The sequence below is a fragment of the Myotis nattereri genome, assembly GCF_964212035.1.
Source record: "Myotis nattereri genome assembly, chromosome: 14".
Taxonomy (NCBI): domain Eukaryota; kingdom Metazoa; phylum Chordata; class Mammalia; order Chiroptera; family Vespertilionidae; genus Myotis; species Myotis nattereri.
Genome location: NC_138089.1, coordinates 40631824 through 40651216, shown reverse-complemented (window position 1 = coordinate 40651216; position 19393 = coordinate 40631824). Strand labels below are relative to the sequence as shown.

General features: G+C 38.8%; 1 protein-coding gene across 1 annotated transcript in view; it reads right to left on the bottom strand.

Annotated features, from left to right (window-relative positions):
• KCNH8 (potassium voltage-gated channel subfamily H member 8) overlaps positions 1-19393 on the bottom strand; it is a 276310-nt gene that overhangs the window by 175440 nt on the left and 81477 nt on the right. Inside the window, exon 2 of the mRNA XM_081106039.1 lies at positions 1550-1783. Within this exon, the coding sequence (XP_080962165.1) occupies positions 1550-1783 (234 nt within the window). The remainder of the gene's footprint in view (positions 1-1549; positions 1784-19393) is intronic.

Genomic DNA, 19393 nt, shown 5'->3' with positions numbered 1-19393 from the left:
GGCAGGTTCCTTCCATATTGCTGTTCTGTGTTTCTCTATGAGGTCCTTGTCAATGGTGGAAGCTGGCTTTCCAACCTTACTTTAACAGTCGGACTCATTTGTATTAGTTTGCTAGGGCTGCCATAACAAAGTATCACAGTCTGGCTGGCTTAAACAACAGACATTTATTTCCTCACAGTTCCGGAGGCTGGAAGTCTGCGATCAAGGTGCCAGCAGGATTGGTTTCTCCTGAGGCCTCTCTCCTTGGTTTGCAAACAGCTGCCTTCTCACTGTCTTTTCATATGACTTCAGTGTGGGTATCCCTGATGTCTCTTCCTTTTCTTATAAGGAATTAAGGCCCTCCCTTATAACCTTATTTAATTTTAACTACCTTTTTAAAGGCCCCCATCTTCACATATAGTCACATTGAGGAGGGTGGTGGTTAGGGCTTCAATATGTTAATTTGGAGAAGATACAATTCAGTCAATAGCACCATGAGAAAGGAGCAGAGAAATTAGATATTCTAATAGTGAAATAAATTTCTAATAGTGAAATAAAATTCTAATAGTGAAATAAATAGAAATAAATTTCACTATTTATGGAGTTTATCTAGAAGATGCATAGATAATTCCTTCTCACATATCATGGGCCCCAAACTTAGTCATATGCCAAATCTAAATGCAAAGAACGTTGAGAAATATATTCTCTAGCTTGGCAGCCATGTGCCCAGCTAAAACTCAGGGGTGTATGTTTGCCTTAAGGAAACCTATTAAAGAAAGAGATAAAACTGGAAAACAATGATTTGTTCTAATTTTTATTTAGCATTTCCCCAACATAATGCCTTTTGGATTCACTCCCAACTACCAGGGCCCAGAGGGTAATATCGATTCTCACATAAGACTCAAGCACTGATGATACCATAAGCATCCCTAGATCCTCTTACATTTAGAGGAGAATCATAAAACTTTAGCCCCCCGAAAATACTTAGTATTTTCCCAGTGGCAGTTTAGAGTTCAGGCAAATTTACTTTCACTCTGAGACAATGTGTGTCTCTTCTTTTGTCTGTAGAATTGAAGAGAGTAGTGAGAAAAGCTCTGTGGCTGGGGAACTGAAAGAGAAAATTCCTTATCCTGATGTTCTTTAAATTCACTTCCTTTTCTCCCACCCAAACACTTGGGTCTCTGTCCTTAATGACTGAGGTTGAGTTGTGGTTCAGAAAGGCATAAAACTTGGAAAACCATCTCTAGATAAAAGATCATCTGTTAATATACTAACAACTAGTATAGCTACTATATATTTTAAGAATGGTATGTAATAGTCATATACTTCATTTTGACACTTATCAGTTTAGTTCATATATTGACATTGAAGTTATAATTATCATGCTAAATTTTCGGGCTGCTAATGGCTAAAACAAGACCATTGTCCAGGTCATTTGTGGAACTTCTGGAACAGACAGTATTTATGTGAAATGCCATTAAGCCCTAATGGGAGTTATGGAGCAATTACTGAATTGAAAGAAGGTGACCTTTCACCACTGTCCAATGAGCCCCACAGAAAGCCAACTCACCATTCTTCTTGTAGAACATAATTTCTCCTTTGAATTCCGTTTTCTCCTCCAGTGACTTGTCTATCTGAAGCATCAGTTGCTCATTGGTTTCAACCCCAAATAAGAATTTGCAGCTGCAACTCTTCTGCATGACTTCAGTTCGGGCAAATCCAGCAAGCTCACAAAAGCCATCAGAGCAGTAGACTATGGGGAAACCCTTAGCCACCTGGGCATTCGCGAGGATGAAGTTGCTGTCTGTAAAACAACAATGAGAAGACCCTCAGCAACTAAACAGATTTTTTTCCTTTAAATCAGTTTCAGTAACAAATTATGAGCACATGTATTTAGCTAACAGTGCTTAAAATGCATGTCCTGATGTGCTGAGGTGGAAAAGAGACTACAAACATAGAACGTTGTTGACTTGGCAGAGTATGTATTAAGTTCTGACTTTGGCTTGCATTTTGAATATACCGTTGGCAGGAGCACAGTACTCATGGCCTGCTTTGAGGCATTTACTATCTAGTTGGCAGGAAGGTATGGTGCTTTTTATTTTTTCTTTATTGATTAAGGTATTACATATGTGTCCTTATCCCCCTATTGCCCCCCCCAACCCCCACTCATGCCCCTACCCCCCTGGTGTCTGTGTCCATTGGTTAGGCTTATATGCATGCATACAAGTCCTTTGGTTGATCTCTCCCCCTTACCCCACCCTCCCCCACCTTCCCTTTGAGGTTTGACAGTCTGATTGATGCTTTTCTGTCTCTGGATCTGTTTTCATTCATCAGGTTATGTTGTTCATTATATTCCACAAATGAGTGAGATAATGTGATATATATCTTTCTCTGACTGGGTTATTTCGCTTAGCATAATGCTCTCCAGTTCCACCCATGCTGTTGCAAATGGTAAGAATTCCTTCTTTTTTTCCTCAAAAAACTAAAAATGGAACTCCCATTTTACCAAGTGATCCCACTTCTAGGAATATATCACAAGAAACTAGAAATACCAATCAGAAAGGATATATGCACCCCTATGTTCATGGCAGCACAATTTACCATAGCTAAGATTTGGAAACAGCCTAAGTGGGTAAAAAAACAACTGTGGTACATCTACACAATGGAATACTACGCTGCAGTAAAAAAGGTATGGTGCTTTTGAATAGGACTTCTTGTTCATATCCTGAATCTGCCACTTGATGTATATATGAACTTGAAAAGTTATTCTAAACCTCAGCTTCCTTAGATTTAATATCTCCAGAAGCAGACTCTGAGACAAGGATTTGAGTAGAAGTAGTTTATTTGGTAGGCGATTCCAGAAAGTGAACAAATGGAAAATTGAGAAAAAGAAGGGGGGGGGGTAATAAAGAGTGAGATAAAAATAAAGGGTTTTATTATTATGGGCAACTGAGAGACTCAATCACACAGGGACCCCAGAAGTGACTGATTAGAACACAACTTAAAATTTTTTCACTGAGGGGAGAGAAAGCTGGTGTATTTATCCATCAACATCTATACTTTATTGGTTAAAGGTCACTTCTGGGGTGACAGTATGTTGGCACTTCTGACCTACCCACTTGGGCTAAGCACATTTTGTAGAGATGACTTGGGCAGCAAGATGCTGGAAACCACTGGTGCATAAGGAAACAGTCTGCTCATGATCTAAAGGGTGAGTCAAGGTGATACTGGAAGGGCATTGGCAGGCATGCTACAGGATGATAGGATGTTACTAACTTTATATAGGTGTGTTGTAGAGATTAAGGAGATAATGCATATAATGTGCTTAGCAAAGTGTTTGATACAAATAAGCACTCAATGAAAACAATTATTAAGAATATTATTCACATCTTCATGGCCATTATACTAACAAATGAGAATAAGAGGACACTAAAATGTGGTAGACTATTGCTAAGTGCTTAGAGAGAACTGGAGAGACACTGAGAGCCAATATTCAGGGAAGGTTCCTCCTGCAGAACCAATTTTTGCAAGATGAACTTTGAAGGATGCATATGATTTTTTATAGGCAAAACAGCTGCATAATGGAGATAAGATAAAAGATAAAGCATTTATAAAATGTTGGTGGATAACTTCTAGGTTCAGAATGAATTAGACGCTATTATTAAATCATTCATTCATTCATTCACTCATGAACAAAAATGTTGATCACTGTCAATATCCCAGACAATAACCACGACTGAGATTTTGAAGATAATAAATTAAAAAATCAAGATTCAATATTTGTCTAAAAATATAGTATAAATACATATAAACCTATATATGTGTACCCAAATATGAAATGCTTATGTAGCTAAAATTAAGTGAAGTAACCAGTAACTGTAGATGTCTCTAGAGAAAGCAACTTTGGGCAAAGGTAGTAGGAACACTAATTTTTTTACCATGTACCCTTTGAATTTTAAAACATATGCTTTATGTATTGCCTATTCAAAAAAACAAAAACAAACAACAAACAAAAAAACCAGTATGTTTAAAAGAGGTTTACAGCAGACACCCTGTCTTGTATGTCATGACAAAGGAGGAATTCCAGCTACTTCTTGATGGCCAGCTGGACAAGCACTGAATGAAGATCAATTCCATGGGCTTCCTTTGAAACATTTGTCATGTGTTTCTTCAGTCTACCATCAGTGGGCCAAATCAAATTCACTCCATTCAGCTTTGCTCCAATCAGCCCCTAAAGTAAACCCAGAGTACAAATTCTGGTGTTGACATTTGCATCCCACATGGGAGGGTCTGGCTCTTTTACAACTCCACCTCCGCCACCCCACCCCACCATTCTCTCCTTAAAGTGCCAGTCACCCTTTCCCTGTGGGGAGAAGCCAGAGCTAAAGATCCACAGTGGAAAACCTGGAATAATAGGTTGTTTGGAAGCCATGGGAGCAAATTAAATAATCCCAGACTAATGTTTAATTCTTGCACACTTTGCAGAAGTATTTACTGACTTGTACTATGTTGGACTTCGTTCCAGGTGCAGAGAGCCAAGAAGTTTATTACATGCAGTCCCCACTCTTAAAGATCAGTCATGAACATATGGGAGTTCCCAACTAGATCCAGAAGGGGGCGCCCTCCTGTTGACGCTCAGCCTCACCAACTCCTTACAGTTTTGGATTAGTCACTCTCTAACCATAGTCTCTCTTGCTCTTTCTTCCATTTTAAAACTTTGGCTGAGAAATTGCTTAGAAAATGCAAATGCATAGCATTGGCAAAGTACTCAAACATCTCGAAAGAGCTTTTAATGCGCTTTCAGAAGCCATTTTTCAGTCGACTGCTGACATGTTTATTGACTTTCTAGTATGTGCCAGGTGACATGGTTCTACCATATGGCAGGTCCTAGGGTGAGGTGACAGGAGGTGTTAAAAAATAAATAAGGTATAGCCTCTAGCTCTCGGACATTATATTTTAATTAAAGAAATGCATGAATATCAATAACACTAAACTATAGCATATGATGATTACCAAATTAATGGTACATAGATAATATGTCCTACCAGAGTTGAAAGATTAAAGATCTTAGGTTTTGGAAATAGTTAGCTAATAATAGGACAAAAAATAGTCGGAGATGATTTATCAAAAGTCCTGGGAGGTTGGAGCAGATGCCTGGATGGAGTAGGCTTGGAGGATAAATGGAGAAAGAGGAATTGGAGACAAAGAGAATAAATAACATTACATTTTGTCCTACAGTCCAGTTTTCCCATTGTTCAAATAGCTACAATAGTTATCTTTTGTTAGTATTTATCTGATATACCTTTTCTCATCCATCTACTTATACTTCAACCCTTCTAGGGACTTATGCTTTAGTTGAGCCTTGCACATGTCATATATTTAAATCTTTAAAAAGTATAATATGAAGATACATCCATCAGCTTGAGATAAACATATTTACTTTTTAAACTATATTATATTGTTTTTTTAAATAACTTAATTTGTACTTTCTCTTCACCTTGATTTATTATTTTGCTTTCATCATTTAAAAAAATTAGGAAATATAACATATATAAAAATATTTTATAATAGTATTTAAAAACAACAATAAGCATACATGGAACACTCCTACAGCAAAAACCCCTGCGTGTACCATATAAATTGTATTTGCCTCCTTCCCCAATGAAGAACCCATAACTTGAATATTTGTAATAATTCTTCCCATTTATATAGTCTTTACCACTTACATACCTATCCTCATGCTATATATTACCTATTTTTTTCTGCTTATTATGGCATATACTATGGTCTCTCATTCTGCATATTTTGAGTGACTTGATTCTTTTATTAATTTTCTTAGCATCTTTATAATTGTTTATGAATGTAAGACCATTCCTTTAGAGGTACACTAAGCTTCTGAAAAAAAAAAAAGCTTCTAAAGGATTCACCAAATTGCCTGATCTGCATGTTTTAATGAAGGATTATAGTGTGTTTGGGTGGTTAATTCTTCCTGCAAATATGCTGCAAAAACAAAGCTAAAAAAAAGTCATGTATTTGGCCGTTTCTGTTTATATTTAGCACTTGTCCTCGATATGCAATCGCATTTCAATTCCAAAGAGAAATTAGTGGCAGTGGCTGGCGCCTTTTAAAGCTTGGTGTACTAGCTACATGATTAGTCCTCCAGCCTGGGAATGAGTAGCTCCTCTTACCCAGCTATCTGCTTGCAAACACACGCTTTGCTGAATACCAGTCCTGGAATCTCCAAAGAAGAAACATGACATTTACTTTAGAATTATGCAAAACAAAGCCACTGCCATAATGATTATGAGCTCATCATGGGTGTATCACTATCCATACATATGCTAAGGGTATTTAACCTTTTAAGGAATCAATTATGCATATGTGATATGCATCTAAATGCCGCACAGCCGCACAGCCTTTCTCTACTTGTTTCTAGGTATATTCAGTTTTGAAGTGCCAATAAACAGCACGATCTAAGTGTGTTTACATTTTACTAGTAGGCAGCTTATTTCTCTCAAAGCTTTCTGGACAGAAAGTTTTCAGAGATTAGCAGAGGGAATCTCAGGGTTGGTGGAGTCCCAGGTCAGTTGGTCTGACTTCCTCATATAGGGCATTTCCTCTTTCAAATGGAGATGTCCTAGTCGCTGTTGACTTCCCAGGCAACAAAGGGAATAAGGGCTGGAATACAAAGGTATAGAAAGGAAAAACACTGAGAAGAGGAGAAACAAATATCGGTCCATTGCTTACCCCTTACAATTCAGTGGTTCTCAACCTTCCTAACGCCGCGACCCTTTCATACAGTTCCTCATGTTGTGGTGACCCCCAATGTCATTGTTACAAACTGAACATAATTAAAGCATGGTGATTCATCACAAAAACAATATGTAATTATATATGTGTTTTCCGATGGCCTTAGGCGACCCCTGTGAAAGGGTGGTTTGACCCCCAAAGGGGTCGCGACCCACAGGTTGAGAACCGCTGCCTTACATCCTTGTACTTGCCCCTACTCTTCAGATGAGAGAACTGAGACCTAGACAACTTCAGTCTCCTGCCCAAGGTCTGAAGCTTGGAATTAAAACCAGGTCTGTGTGACAGAGTACGCTTACTACAACATGCATTTTTTTTTTTTTTCTGTAAAGAAGTGACTTGTTCTCGAAGCAATGGGTTAGAGCTAGAGAAATATTTTTATCTCTTCTATCCTACAAAGAGCCCAGTCACAGATTTTTCTCTATGTAGATTATTTATTAAAAGCTCATTGATGGCAGCTCCTAGACCAGTCTGGGTCTCTCAGCAATTTCTATGTCACTTTCTCATTTCCCACAGAAAGTCAATTATTTCAAAAATATGACAGCAACTTTTTTGGTCCCAAAATATTTTGCCCACTCGAGGCATGCAAGAGGCAAGAAAATGTAGCTGCTGTTTCCTATCTCCTCAAAATACCTGTTTCCTATCTCCTCATGTATTATTTTTGTCTGATTTTTTTTTATTGCTTAAAATATTACAACAAGTAGTACATTTGTCTCCTTCCCCCCCCCCCCCATTGACCTTCCCTCAGCCTCCCCCCCCCCCAGTGTCTTGTGTCCATTGGTTATGCTTATATGCATGCATACAAATCCTTTGGTTGATCTCTTAGCCCCCCCCCCCCCCCTGCCAACCCTCTCCAGCCTTCCTTCTGTAGTTTGACAGTCTGTTTAATGCTGCTCTGCCTCTGTATCTATTTTTGTTACTCAGTTTATAATGGTCTTTATTATCCATAAATGAGTGAGATCTTGTGGTATTTTTCTTTCACCGACTGGCTTATTTCACTTAGCATAATGCTCTCCAGTTCCATCCATGCTGTTGCAAATGGTAAGAATTCCTTCATTACAATAAATGCTCCCACTGGAACATTCCTTCTACTGGCTAAAGCCAATACATGTGTTTTCCATGGGGCCTGTAGGCATAAAAGTAAGCTCCATATCGTTTGGAAAACTCACATTTAACTTAAAAATCCCCTGGGAATTTTGTATGTTGTGGTGTTGTATCTTCATGTTTGTTTGAGTGTTTTTTTAATTTTAATACGGGCCTGACAGATTTTTAATTCAATTGAAACTCAGGTTGTGCCCTTTTTCTTCTATGACACCGTGCACCGTTTATGTAACCTAGGGTTGTGAATTATGCTCTGGAGGACTAGGTAGATTCAGGTCACTCTCTCCCTGCAGCCAGATCCTGCAGCCTCAAGTACTTCAAAACAAAACCATCTCAGCAGCCAGTCTAAGAACTCTCCACATGGCAGACCTCTGCAGCCATTCAAACCAAAGGAGTCACAGATAGGCACTAACTTGGCATCAAAGAGAAACCTGTACCCCCATGGTTCTCTGCCACTGACACAGGTTTTGAGACCAGGAGTGGTCCGAATCGTGATTTCTGAAAAGTGCCTCTGATACTGGCTGTCTTTTAAACCAAGTCTTGTGTTGTTCGGAAGTACTTGTAGAAACAGACTCGGCAGTCGAAGAAGATGGGCAAATGTGAGTCCTCTAGGCCTCATGTTCTTGCAGAGGGCAGGATATAAACCTGAACTTTTCTTCTTTTATGAGTTGCCCTCATGGCTTCTGAATTCCTATGCCCATAGGTCCAACAAAGACAACATCAGTACCCGGGTGATATTGAGCATAGCCATCTCTTGAGACTATTTTATTCAGGCAGGTAGAATATGTCTATGACTAAAGTATTTAAATGATCTTTGCACGTTATTCTGATTTCAGGGATCTAATTGTATCATTTCCAAGTATGATGGCATCTTTATCAGATTAATGGCACTGGCTGCAAGCTAAAGTACTCAGTGTGTCCTCTGCCAAAATTTAGGAGGTTGCTTGGATTTGAGGAATTTCTAACCTTATTAAAAAACAACACCACCAAAAACCAAAAACAGATGAAAAGTGTGCAGAGAGATTCTCATAGTTCTTACAACTTAAGCATTACCTAGTGGCATGCTCCAAATGGTCACATTGCTAGCTTTCATTGTTTAATAGGCAAAGATTAGAAGGAAACTTTGTAACAGAGCAAAGCTCAAAGCTGGAACTTTGGTGCTGAAAGCATAGTCAAAAAAGCACTAAGTTGCATATGTGTATAAGGATACCTCGCTTTCTTCATTCCAATAAACAAACACAGAAATAAATATAAACAAATGTGCTTCATCACTTTGTCACTGGGAGTGTGGTCCTGGTCCAGCAACATCAGCCTCAACTGGGCACTTACTAGAAATGTGAAATCTTAAGCCTCACCCCACATTCTCTGAATCAGATCTGCAATTTGACAAAATTCATACGCATGTTAAAGCTTGAGAAGTTTAGAATATTGAAAAGTTCTCCAAGAATCTAGTGACAGTAAATGACTGAGGGAGAGCCCCTGGGTGGCTGATGGTAAAAGAAAATAAAAAGGAGACTTATTTTCATCATATGCCCTTTTTAATTTTTGAATTTTGTACTATACGTATTAATACCTATTCAAAATTATCTCCTTAAAGTTTACTTAACCACTAAGTGGAAAAATGATAATGATAAAAAACAAATAACAATCATGAGGAAGTAAAACCGCTAAATTTTAAAATTTCTAATAATAAAAAATTCATTATTATAAATAAATTGTAAGCAAATTTAGTACACAATTTATCTTAATTTGGTATTAGCAAAATCATCAGTAAGTTTTGCAAATTCCACTTTTTAAACTATGTGAGCTTAAGGATGAGCTGTACTAATTCTTTTTACATGGATAGCCTCTTAGAGTTCAGTACCTAAGTTTAACTTTGTTAAGGATGACTTTTAACTATGGTAGGTGACAGTGCTCATCAAAAGTAAAATGAGTGGACAAGATTCAGAAAATCTCAAAGGTAATAAAAAATGTTTGTTTTTTATTCACAATTAATTCTCTATGAACACATTTGAAAAAATATTAAAATGTGCCCCAGTTTTCTCTGGTTCTTGTCTTACTCAACAAATATTTGTTAAGCAAATGAATGGAATAAACTTGTAACCTATTACTTTTTATTGAAGCATACCAAAAGAGGGCATTTTTTTTTTAGCTAAATCTATTATTTAACAGGAATCACTTATAACTAGCACCTTTGCTTTAAAAATAAAATTCAGAACCTCCTTAAATAGCCCATCTAATACTTGCAGTTTTCATCCTGACATGTTACTTTTAGTAAAGACCTGGGTAAGCCAAGAGAGAAAATTTCATTTTCTATTAGAAAACTGATCGAGCAAAATCAGAGAGCTAAATAATGCTAAACAAAGACCTTTCTCCAAAATAGAAAATGAAAAACCCCCCAAAACTATGAGGCACTTCTACGCAGGAAAGAAAACGACTGTGTGCACACGAATTAAGCATTTTGGATTCATTAGAGAGCCTTGGGGGTCTTCAAGGGGCTCCTTTGTAATTTTCTAATCCGGGGTGCTGCATTTTAACCACTACCCTAGTGAGGGTAGCCTAACCTGTTCCTAATAGTGCTTAGAAAAAAGAACTAGGTCTGATGTAAATATCTCTGCATTTGTGCATCTATTATTCCTGCATCTTCATAATTATAATTCCTGTCCCTTGCTCTCCCTCCTTCCCTGAATCCAATACGAACCATAGTTTCAGCTTCCTGGGAAGGTCAAGCTTTTCCCCTGCGTTTGCAGAGAGCAAGGGAGGAGAAAGCTCAGTGTTTGCTAAACCCTCCCCCTTTTCAATATACAGAATTGGATGGCATAAAAATCCCAACTCCAGCTAGCCTGGAGGAAGGGCAAGGTGGACAGAGAGTCAGGTGGCAAGTGACAGGAAGGGTTTAGTGCCTGGCAATTGTGGGGCCTGGATTTTCCGGCACAACTCTCATTTAGTGCAACTTCATTCTCTCAAACAAACGTAAATTACCAAATATGTGGCTAATAGTGGTTTAAATTTTATACCTTTGTGAGACTTTTCATAGATGTTTATTAAAAGACAACGGACGCTCACATGACAATATTTTTGTTCTGAAGAACAGTTAGTTGTTCGGCATTTTCTTTGGCCCTACATGGACCCTAGCAAATGAAACCAGCCACACTCTATGAATACCCAGGTTCTCCAAAGATGTAATTTAACTTGTCCCCTGGTTCTCTTCCAGCACAACCTAGAGTTTCCTTGCAATTATGTTTAATTCAATGAATATTTCCTTATAATTTCAAACAGACTAGAATAGGATCTTGACCTTAAACATACATAACGATTTGAAAAAAAAGTGATTCAGCCAAATTTTAGTCATTTTACATAGTATATTTTTACCAGTAGATCCCTTTTAAGTCTGAATTTTTGAAGAAAACATATACAAATCAGTGTGCCCAGTGCCCCAGAATGGACTGACCTTTCTCTCTCTGTTCAAGCTTTGTTTATATTCTGCGGAAGCTAATGCAATTCAAATGTTTTCCATAATACGGTATCATTTTCCAGAACCTCATCTGTCTCCTGCCTAGTCCCCTCTGCTTCACAGTATTCATGTTAGATTAAACAGGAAAGATGAGTGCTTTTACAAGAGATAATTGGAAGTTAAGTCGCAGGAAACACAAGAGTAAACTAATTTGGTAGTTATAGATATTCCATGACTGTGACGTTAGTGTTTTTATTCCACTGTCTTCATAATAATGCAGAGAGAGTGCAAAACTTTAATTAAGGTGATAGCTGCAAAAGGCAGGTCTCTGGGAATTCATGGGAGAAGCAGAGGCAAGAGGAAGACAGCAATAATTGAGAAACAAACCAACACAGGCAAATGCTGACTCTGCATTAGGAAACTGGGATGAGTAGGAAGGAGGCAGCCAAATTAGACAGGTGGAAATAAAGCAGATAATAGCCCCTGTTTACTAAGCAGCTGTGATATGCCAGGCGCTCAGGTCAGCATTTTGCATTTTGGGTGTTTGGTCATCACAACGACATCTCATGGTGTCATTATGGAGGAAGGGACCTTGGCACAGAAAGGTTGAATAACCTAACAACGCTACACAGCAAGTAAAAATATATTTAGAACTACAATATCCCTGATGTCACTGGAGGACAGCTAGAGGTGAAGGACAGTTAGGGTCTGAATAGGGGTTCAGTCACTAAGTCCAATGTTTCCCAATGCGCAGCTCTGGTCCACACGTTCATCGGAATCTGCTAGTGCTTATGAATGTTGCAGTTTCTCAGTTGTCACCTCAGGTCTATTCATTTTGAATCCCCAAGGTATCAGACGCTAGGATCTTCATTTTACTAGTAAACAAAATCGCTAGGTGACACATACTACATAAAAAATGAGACCGTCTACCCTAATGGAAGGAGGTTCAGATTATACATTCCAGCCCAAGCTTGGCAAGGGGTATCTCCTTTGTAGATAAGTATATACTCAATTTCTAAGGTTTGGGAGAATTCCATTCTAAATAATAACCCCTTTGATTTTTATGGTTTTCTATAATTATTAAAAAGACCTTCAATAATTTGCTTAGTTCATAAATCTATAGGAGCTCGAAGTTTAGGAAGGATGATAAAGGTTAGTGTAGGACCTAATGCCCAACCTATACTCCTTTAATCCCCCTCTGTGAAACACTATCGCCTAGTAATGGAGACCTCACTCTTTCATGAATCAGTGATACCAATACGGTGACTGTGAAGGGTGCTAACCTACCCCCACATATGGATTGAACACTTGCTCTGGGTCTCATTGCCTAGAATAATATTTGCAGAAATAAATCAAGTCTATCAATCTCCTATTTTAAATTCTTTAAAGGCTTTCCATTGCAACTGGAATAAAATTCAAATGTCCTTTACCATGGCCTGTAATACGCTGCCTAGGATTTCACTCACTCCTTACCTAGTATCTGGCATTTAAGAATGTTTTTCAGCTCATTCAAATTGCCCATGTGGTTCCTTCTCCCTGTGTTTCACCTTTCAGGTCTCAGATTAAATGTCCCTTTTTCCAAGAGTTCTTCCCTGATCATCTTATGTAAATAGGTGAACCCCCTCCACACACCCCATCCCACTATTCTATGTCATTATAGCCTGTTTTGTTCCCCTTAAGAATGAGTGTTATAATTTTTAATGATATTCAACATGTTAGTTTATGATTTGTCAGCCAAGCCCACTTTACACAAAACTATAAACACACATTAGACTGTAAACTCCATAAGGAAATGGTCCATTGTTGTATATCCCATCTTCAAGCACATTATGTGGTTATTTTCTTCTAATTAAATATATCACACACCACACCACACACACACACACACACACACACACACACACACACACACACACACACTTCTTCTTAAGTAAATGGTATTGGTACATTTGAGTTACGCTGACTTGACACCACCATGGCAGCCACCTAATCTGCAACAAAGAAAACTGTCTTTTTATGAAAAAAACTCATTTCTGGCGATGATAAGATTTTAGGTTGAGCACCCTTGTGACCTCAATCATGAGAGAAATAAATATGAAATATAACATATCTAGTAGACATTTTATACTTTGGATGAACTCTGGTCTACCTACCAGGTTGTCTTAGATTTGGATTCTGGTTCTCTCAGTGACAAGCGGGGTGGATGTACCCAGTCGCCTCCTCTCCTGGGCCTTACTGGCCCTACGCACAAAGTGAGGGAGTTGAATATATGATCTCCAAGTCCTTTTGAGCTCAGACACAGGATAAAAAGCCCTGATATTTGATGACATCTTGAAATAGCAGAGCCAATGCCAGCAAAAGCTTATGTCCAGTTTTATATGACGTGAGAAAAATAAAGTCCTATTTGTTTAAAGCACTGATATTTGGGTTTTCCTATATTTGAAGCTGAAAGCATTCCCAACGGAAACATACAATCTCATGAATATCTTCCCCATTTATTCCTATTTTTATAACCATCATTTGAATGGTGACATAATGATCAATATACCAAAAATTGCTTAGCTAATCCTCTATTCTGGGAATTATGTATGTTTTCTGGAAAATTTCTAGGTCTGCTCCTTAAAATATTTTGGTGTTAGGAAAAATTAAAGTTAGAATTTTGGATACATCTTCTAGAATAAAAAAAAAAGACTATAAGATACCTTTTTTTCCATATACTGCTAGACATTTATTGATACCAAATTACCTTAAAGACATGTATCAAATTCTATAATTTCCAACAAAAGTAGGTTGAGAGAAAAGCCTACAAGGTGTACCTCATATTTTACAATGTTTACGTACACTAAGTAGCATCTTCCTAAACCTTTTTTATTTTTTTGCTTTGTTTTCTGTTAGCCTACAATTCTGGAGACAGGGAGGGTAGGTAAGTGGCTCTTTTGCCCGTGTCAAGCTCTTCTGGCATTGTTATGCACCTGCAAATGGAAAGCAAAATATACTTGCTCACCATGTGATAATGAAATCACAAAAAAGAGTGCCATTATTCTACACAAATAAGAAATTCTCAGAGAAGGGTGCAAATATCTGCAAAAACAAAGACTTCGAATACTCTCTACTTCCTGACTTCCCCCCATTTGCAGTTTGTTTTATAAATGGGAACATTATACTGTTTCATATATTTGCAGTATTGCCACATAGAAGAGAGAGTTGTGTCCCTCTGGATTTGTCCAAGAAGCGGAAGCAAGACCTGCGGATGGTACCACAAGGAAAAAGATTTCTCCTCATCATGAATATAATTATATCAGCAAAGGCTGCCTAAAAGGTCACAAGCTACCTCAAATATGTGAACTTCCTGGTATCGAGGGTACTCATGCTGACATGGGTGACCGGCACAGATGCAATAGGAAGCGAACGATAAAGAACAGCCGAAATTTGACCTCGATGACTTCTAAATCCATTAAAAAGTAATCTAAGAAATAATCTTGCCATGATTTGTTGAAGAGTTTCTCCTAACCAAGCCCTGAATGCGGGAGATCTTTATTTCTAAGTATAGAAATAAAATACTTCTATTTTATTTCTTACCAAATACCAAATCCAACTGCTAAATTTGTCACCATTAAAACATATGGGATATATGATGTACATATATAAATTATAAATTACTGTAAGTATATATGTATATATTCACCCCTTGGCCAATAGTCTCAAAATGGAAAAATCACATTATTTCTAAGCAACAGAGATATTGGATTTGAATTGTTTTGGAACAAAAGGTTCCTAGAACACACAAATACACACACACACACACACACACACACACACACACATGCCTGAATCTACATTATCCCTTGATCTTGTTCTGGGTCCCACAGTGGTTCATGCACTTTGATCTATCAGAGCTGATACACTAATGGAACAGATTTCTCAGTCTTGCTATTTGCATTTGTTCCAAGCACAGTCAGTAAAGTACAGGAAATTCATCAGCTGCATTTATATGACCCTAATTATTTGCTGGTATTTGCTTCTGTACAGATTCATGTAAATCACTGAACTCAAGGAATGCACTGCTGTCTAGTGAGTGTGCCTACTATGGTTGCCCTCTAATATGCAGGGGCGTGGTCCTCATGCTGAAGTCAAGGGCAAGGTTTTATAAGCTATCACTAGAGGCCCGATGCACGAAAATTCGTGCAAGGGTACGCGTTCCTTCCCCCAGCTGCTGGCACTGGCTTTCCTCCAGCACCTGGGACCTGGGCTTCCCTCCTCTGGCTGCCAGTAGGCACCCAGGACCTGGGCTTCTCTCCCCTCCAGCTGCCTGCAGGCACCCAGGACCGCGAGCGGCTTCCCCAGGCTGGGCCTCGGCTTTGTCAGGAAGGACGTCCAGAATGACGTCTGGAAGACATCCAGTCTAGCCAGTCTAATTAGCATATTACCCTTTTATTAGTATAGATTGCTTTTGGAGAGAACACCCAGGGTTGGCACATACAATTGAGCAGGTCATGTCCGAGCAAGTGTGTCCAGCTGAGGGATGTATGGGGACTGAGATCCAGTCTGTACCCAGCTCATCAAGCCATAGCCCTGGTACTGGGCCATGTCCACTAGAAGATGCAGGCCTTTGTCTAATTCCCACAAAGTCTATGGCAGTTCTGAGAACAATGCCTGACTAATATCTGGAGACTCTTCCATTAGTTAACAACAACAACTACATGCAGATGCTTCTTGTGACCTCCCATCAAATGCTATTCCCAGGTGATTTATAAATAACTAGAGGCCTGATGCATGAAATTCGTGCAAGGGTAGGCCTTTGCAGCCCTGGCTGCCTTGTAGCCCTGTGGCCCCGCCCTCCACCCGCACCTGCCTTGGCTTGGTGCTGCCTGCATCAGCCGCCACGCACCTCTGGTTCCCCAGTTCCAAGGAAACACCCAATTGATCACCCCGCAGAGGGTGGCCTGGGCCTTCCTCCTTGGGGCGATCATGGAGCCCTCCCCTGCCATTGATCGCCCCTGCCAGTGGCCTGGGCCTCCCCCTTTGGGGCAATCAAAGAACCCCCCAGAATGATCGCCCAGCTGGCTGGTGGCCTGGGCCTCCCTCTATGGGACGATCATGGGGAGATGGCGGGGCCCCCTGACCAATCGCATTGCATCTGCCTTGGCTGGCCTGGTGCCAGTGCATGTCATAGCGTGGTCATCTGGATGGTCGTTCTGCTGTTTGGCCATTTTGTTGATTTGCATATTACACTTTTATTATTATAATTTTAGAAACAAAGTAAATAACTAAAGTCTAGACTGCTCTTTACTTCATTTACATGTATTGTTTAACTTGACCATGAAAGATACATTTACATCCTACCAACTCATACCATTCTATAGTGCAGATAAAAATATTGAAATATAGATAAAGTGGCTTCCAAAGAAATTGCAATTAGTCAAAGTAGAATAATAAAGTGAAGTTCAACTGGATTTTAAAACTGATTTCTAAAATGATGGCATTAAAATATTTTTAGCAAATATATGTATGGCACTTAATACAATGAATATTGAGACCTATTGTATTACAGAAAGGTATGATTGATTTCTATTTAAAATTTATTTCTTTATCTTTTTCTTTGTCTTGTCTTAGATAGCTCCATTTAGTCATGTTCTATATGAACACCTATTAATGGAAACTGTGCCATTCTAAGGCTGCAATTTGGGCAGTTTTAAAAGATAAAATTGTTTGATGAACAAGAATAGATCCAGAGACGAATGGTAGGGGATGCAGGGGGTGGCTAGAGAGCAACCAAAGGACTTGTATGCATGCATATTAGCATAACCAATGGACACAGGCTCTGGGGCGGTGGGGGCTTGCCCAGGGTGGGAATGGCTAGGGGGAGATTATTTGGGGGAAAAGGAGACATATGTAAAACTTTAGACAATAAAAAAAAGATAAAACTGAAGTATATTAAAAATTGTAAGTTCATTTGAGCAAAATCAATTTCAATAGAGCAGGGCCAAACTGAAAGTGGTCTGGAGGGCCCAGCCAAAAAAAGCTAAGGGAAAGACATAGAGAAGGTGCCAAAGCAAAAACAGGAGTTTATTTGATTGGCTATAGCTTAAAGCCTACTAAGCATTTATAACTGATTATCCTTAGGTTTCAATTTCTTAACCTTGAGGCATTTATAGGCTTAGGTTTGGGGTTGCTTATATAGGATGCTAAGGTATTACCACCTCAGTCGAATGAATGGCTCCTTGTTTAATTAATTTACAAAGTGAATAATTTTATTTGCCTCATCGCAAATTTAGATCATGTCTTCCTTTGCTAGATTCTGAGGAATGGGTGTATATAACATGGTTAGAGTGTAATAGTTTTACCTAATTCTACATGTGATATTGTGATTTACCATAAATCTATATTATGTCTTCATTTCTTCCATCTGCCTGCTCCTGAGGTATAGGCCTTTATTAATAAACCAGAAATATAGCAGTAAAATATTTTCTTAAGTTCTGTGAGCTGCTCTACAAATTAATCAAACCCCAGGAGGGGTTTTGAGGAAATCTCCAATTTATAGACAGTTGGTCAGAGGTACAGGTGACAACCTGGATTTCCAACTGGCATCTGCAGAGGGGGCGGGGGCGGTCTTATGGACTGACCTTAACCTGTGGGACCTGATGTTACATTGCAGGACACTCAGCTGGTGTCTCAGAATTGCTTGATGTGTGAAAAAAAACCCCACATATCTAGTGTCGGAGATGAAGTAAAGTATAATGAAGAGTCAGAAATTAACAGTTTTCTCCCATCTTAGTTTTCTTGTCTCTCTTACATACCTGACTCTAACCAGTGCCCTCTCACCCCATCTTCAACCCACACAAACAGTGCACTCATCAGTGTTTCCCGTTGACCTTCCTCCCCAGCTAAAGACACTAGAGTAATTGGGCTTAAACATATTAACAGTTGAAGAGGGAGGGGGACGAGTACAGGAGACAAGAACAGAGTGCATGTGACTTATCCAGATATGACTATCCACACCTTTATTGTTGTTGTTCACCAAAACGTTTCCCAACTCAACCCCACACAAAGGAAGACTTTCTGAATGGTGCAGAGAGAGAGATGAACAACTTTTATGAAGCCCTACAGCCCCAGTACTCCACGTAGGTTATTGGTGCTATAGAGCTACGGGAGGGCAAATTGCAAAGGATCCCAGCCAAAAGGTGCCCTAGGGGCTGATGACCATCCTTGCACCTCAAGGTGCTACTTAGTTTACCCGAAGCGGCTTGGGAATCTGTGAGGCCACTATGTACCATTAAATGAGTTTTCAGTTATTTATACTAGAAGATAAATATACAAGGAAGACTGTGCCACCAAGCTTTCCCTGCCTTTCTCCACCGCAGTTCCCCATCTGGATACAGAAAAGTATTTATTTAATGACCAATTTAAAAAAATTATCTCTACTTACAAGTCTGTTAGAATCTGACTACTTGACCAAATAAATGTATAATGTCTATTTCCCAAGTAAGTATAATAAATACCTGTGCCAAAAGTCAGTTTTCTTGGTCTTAATTTTGGCCATTTTTCCTAAAATAATTGTTCAAAAAATCAAGTCACTCCAACTAGCATACCTTGTACTCAAGACCTTAGATCACTGTGACTCTGATTTCAAAGTACCTGAGACAATCTGGGGGCATTCAAAAGATTAATGGCATCAAAACTTTTAAGAAAAATTCATTTATTTGGTAATATTGATCCTTCCTAGTTATAATGGACTTACATAGATGATCATTGTTATGTAATTTTTATTATTAAATATCCAAACATAAAAAATAGAGATAAATGTGACCAACACCTCAGTACCTATCATCCATAATTAATGAGTACTAACATTTCCATACTAATTTCCAATTTTATAATATTACAGATGTAGGCACATGCCTTTCTCAATGCTCGTCACTCTCATCCTTCCCAGAAGCACACATAATCCTGGAGTGAGCACGCATCCAATTCACCTTTGTTTTTACATTTTCATAATATTTTTGTATAAAAATTGAATCATTTTTATGGCTCATTCTGAAGTCTGTTCCCCTA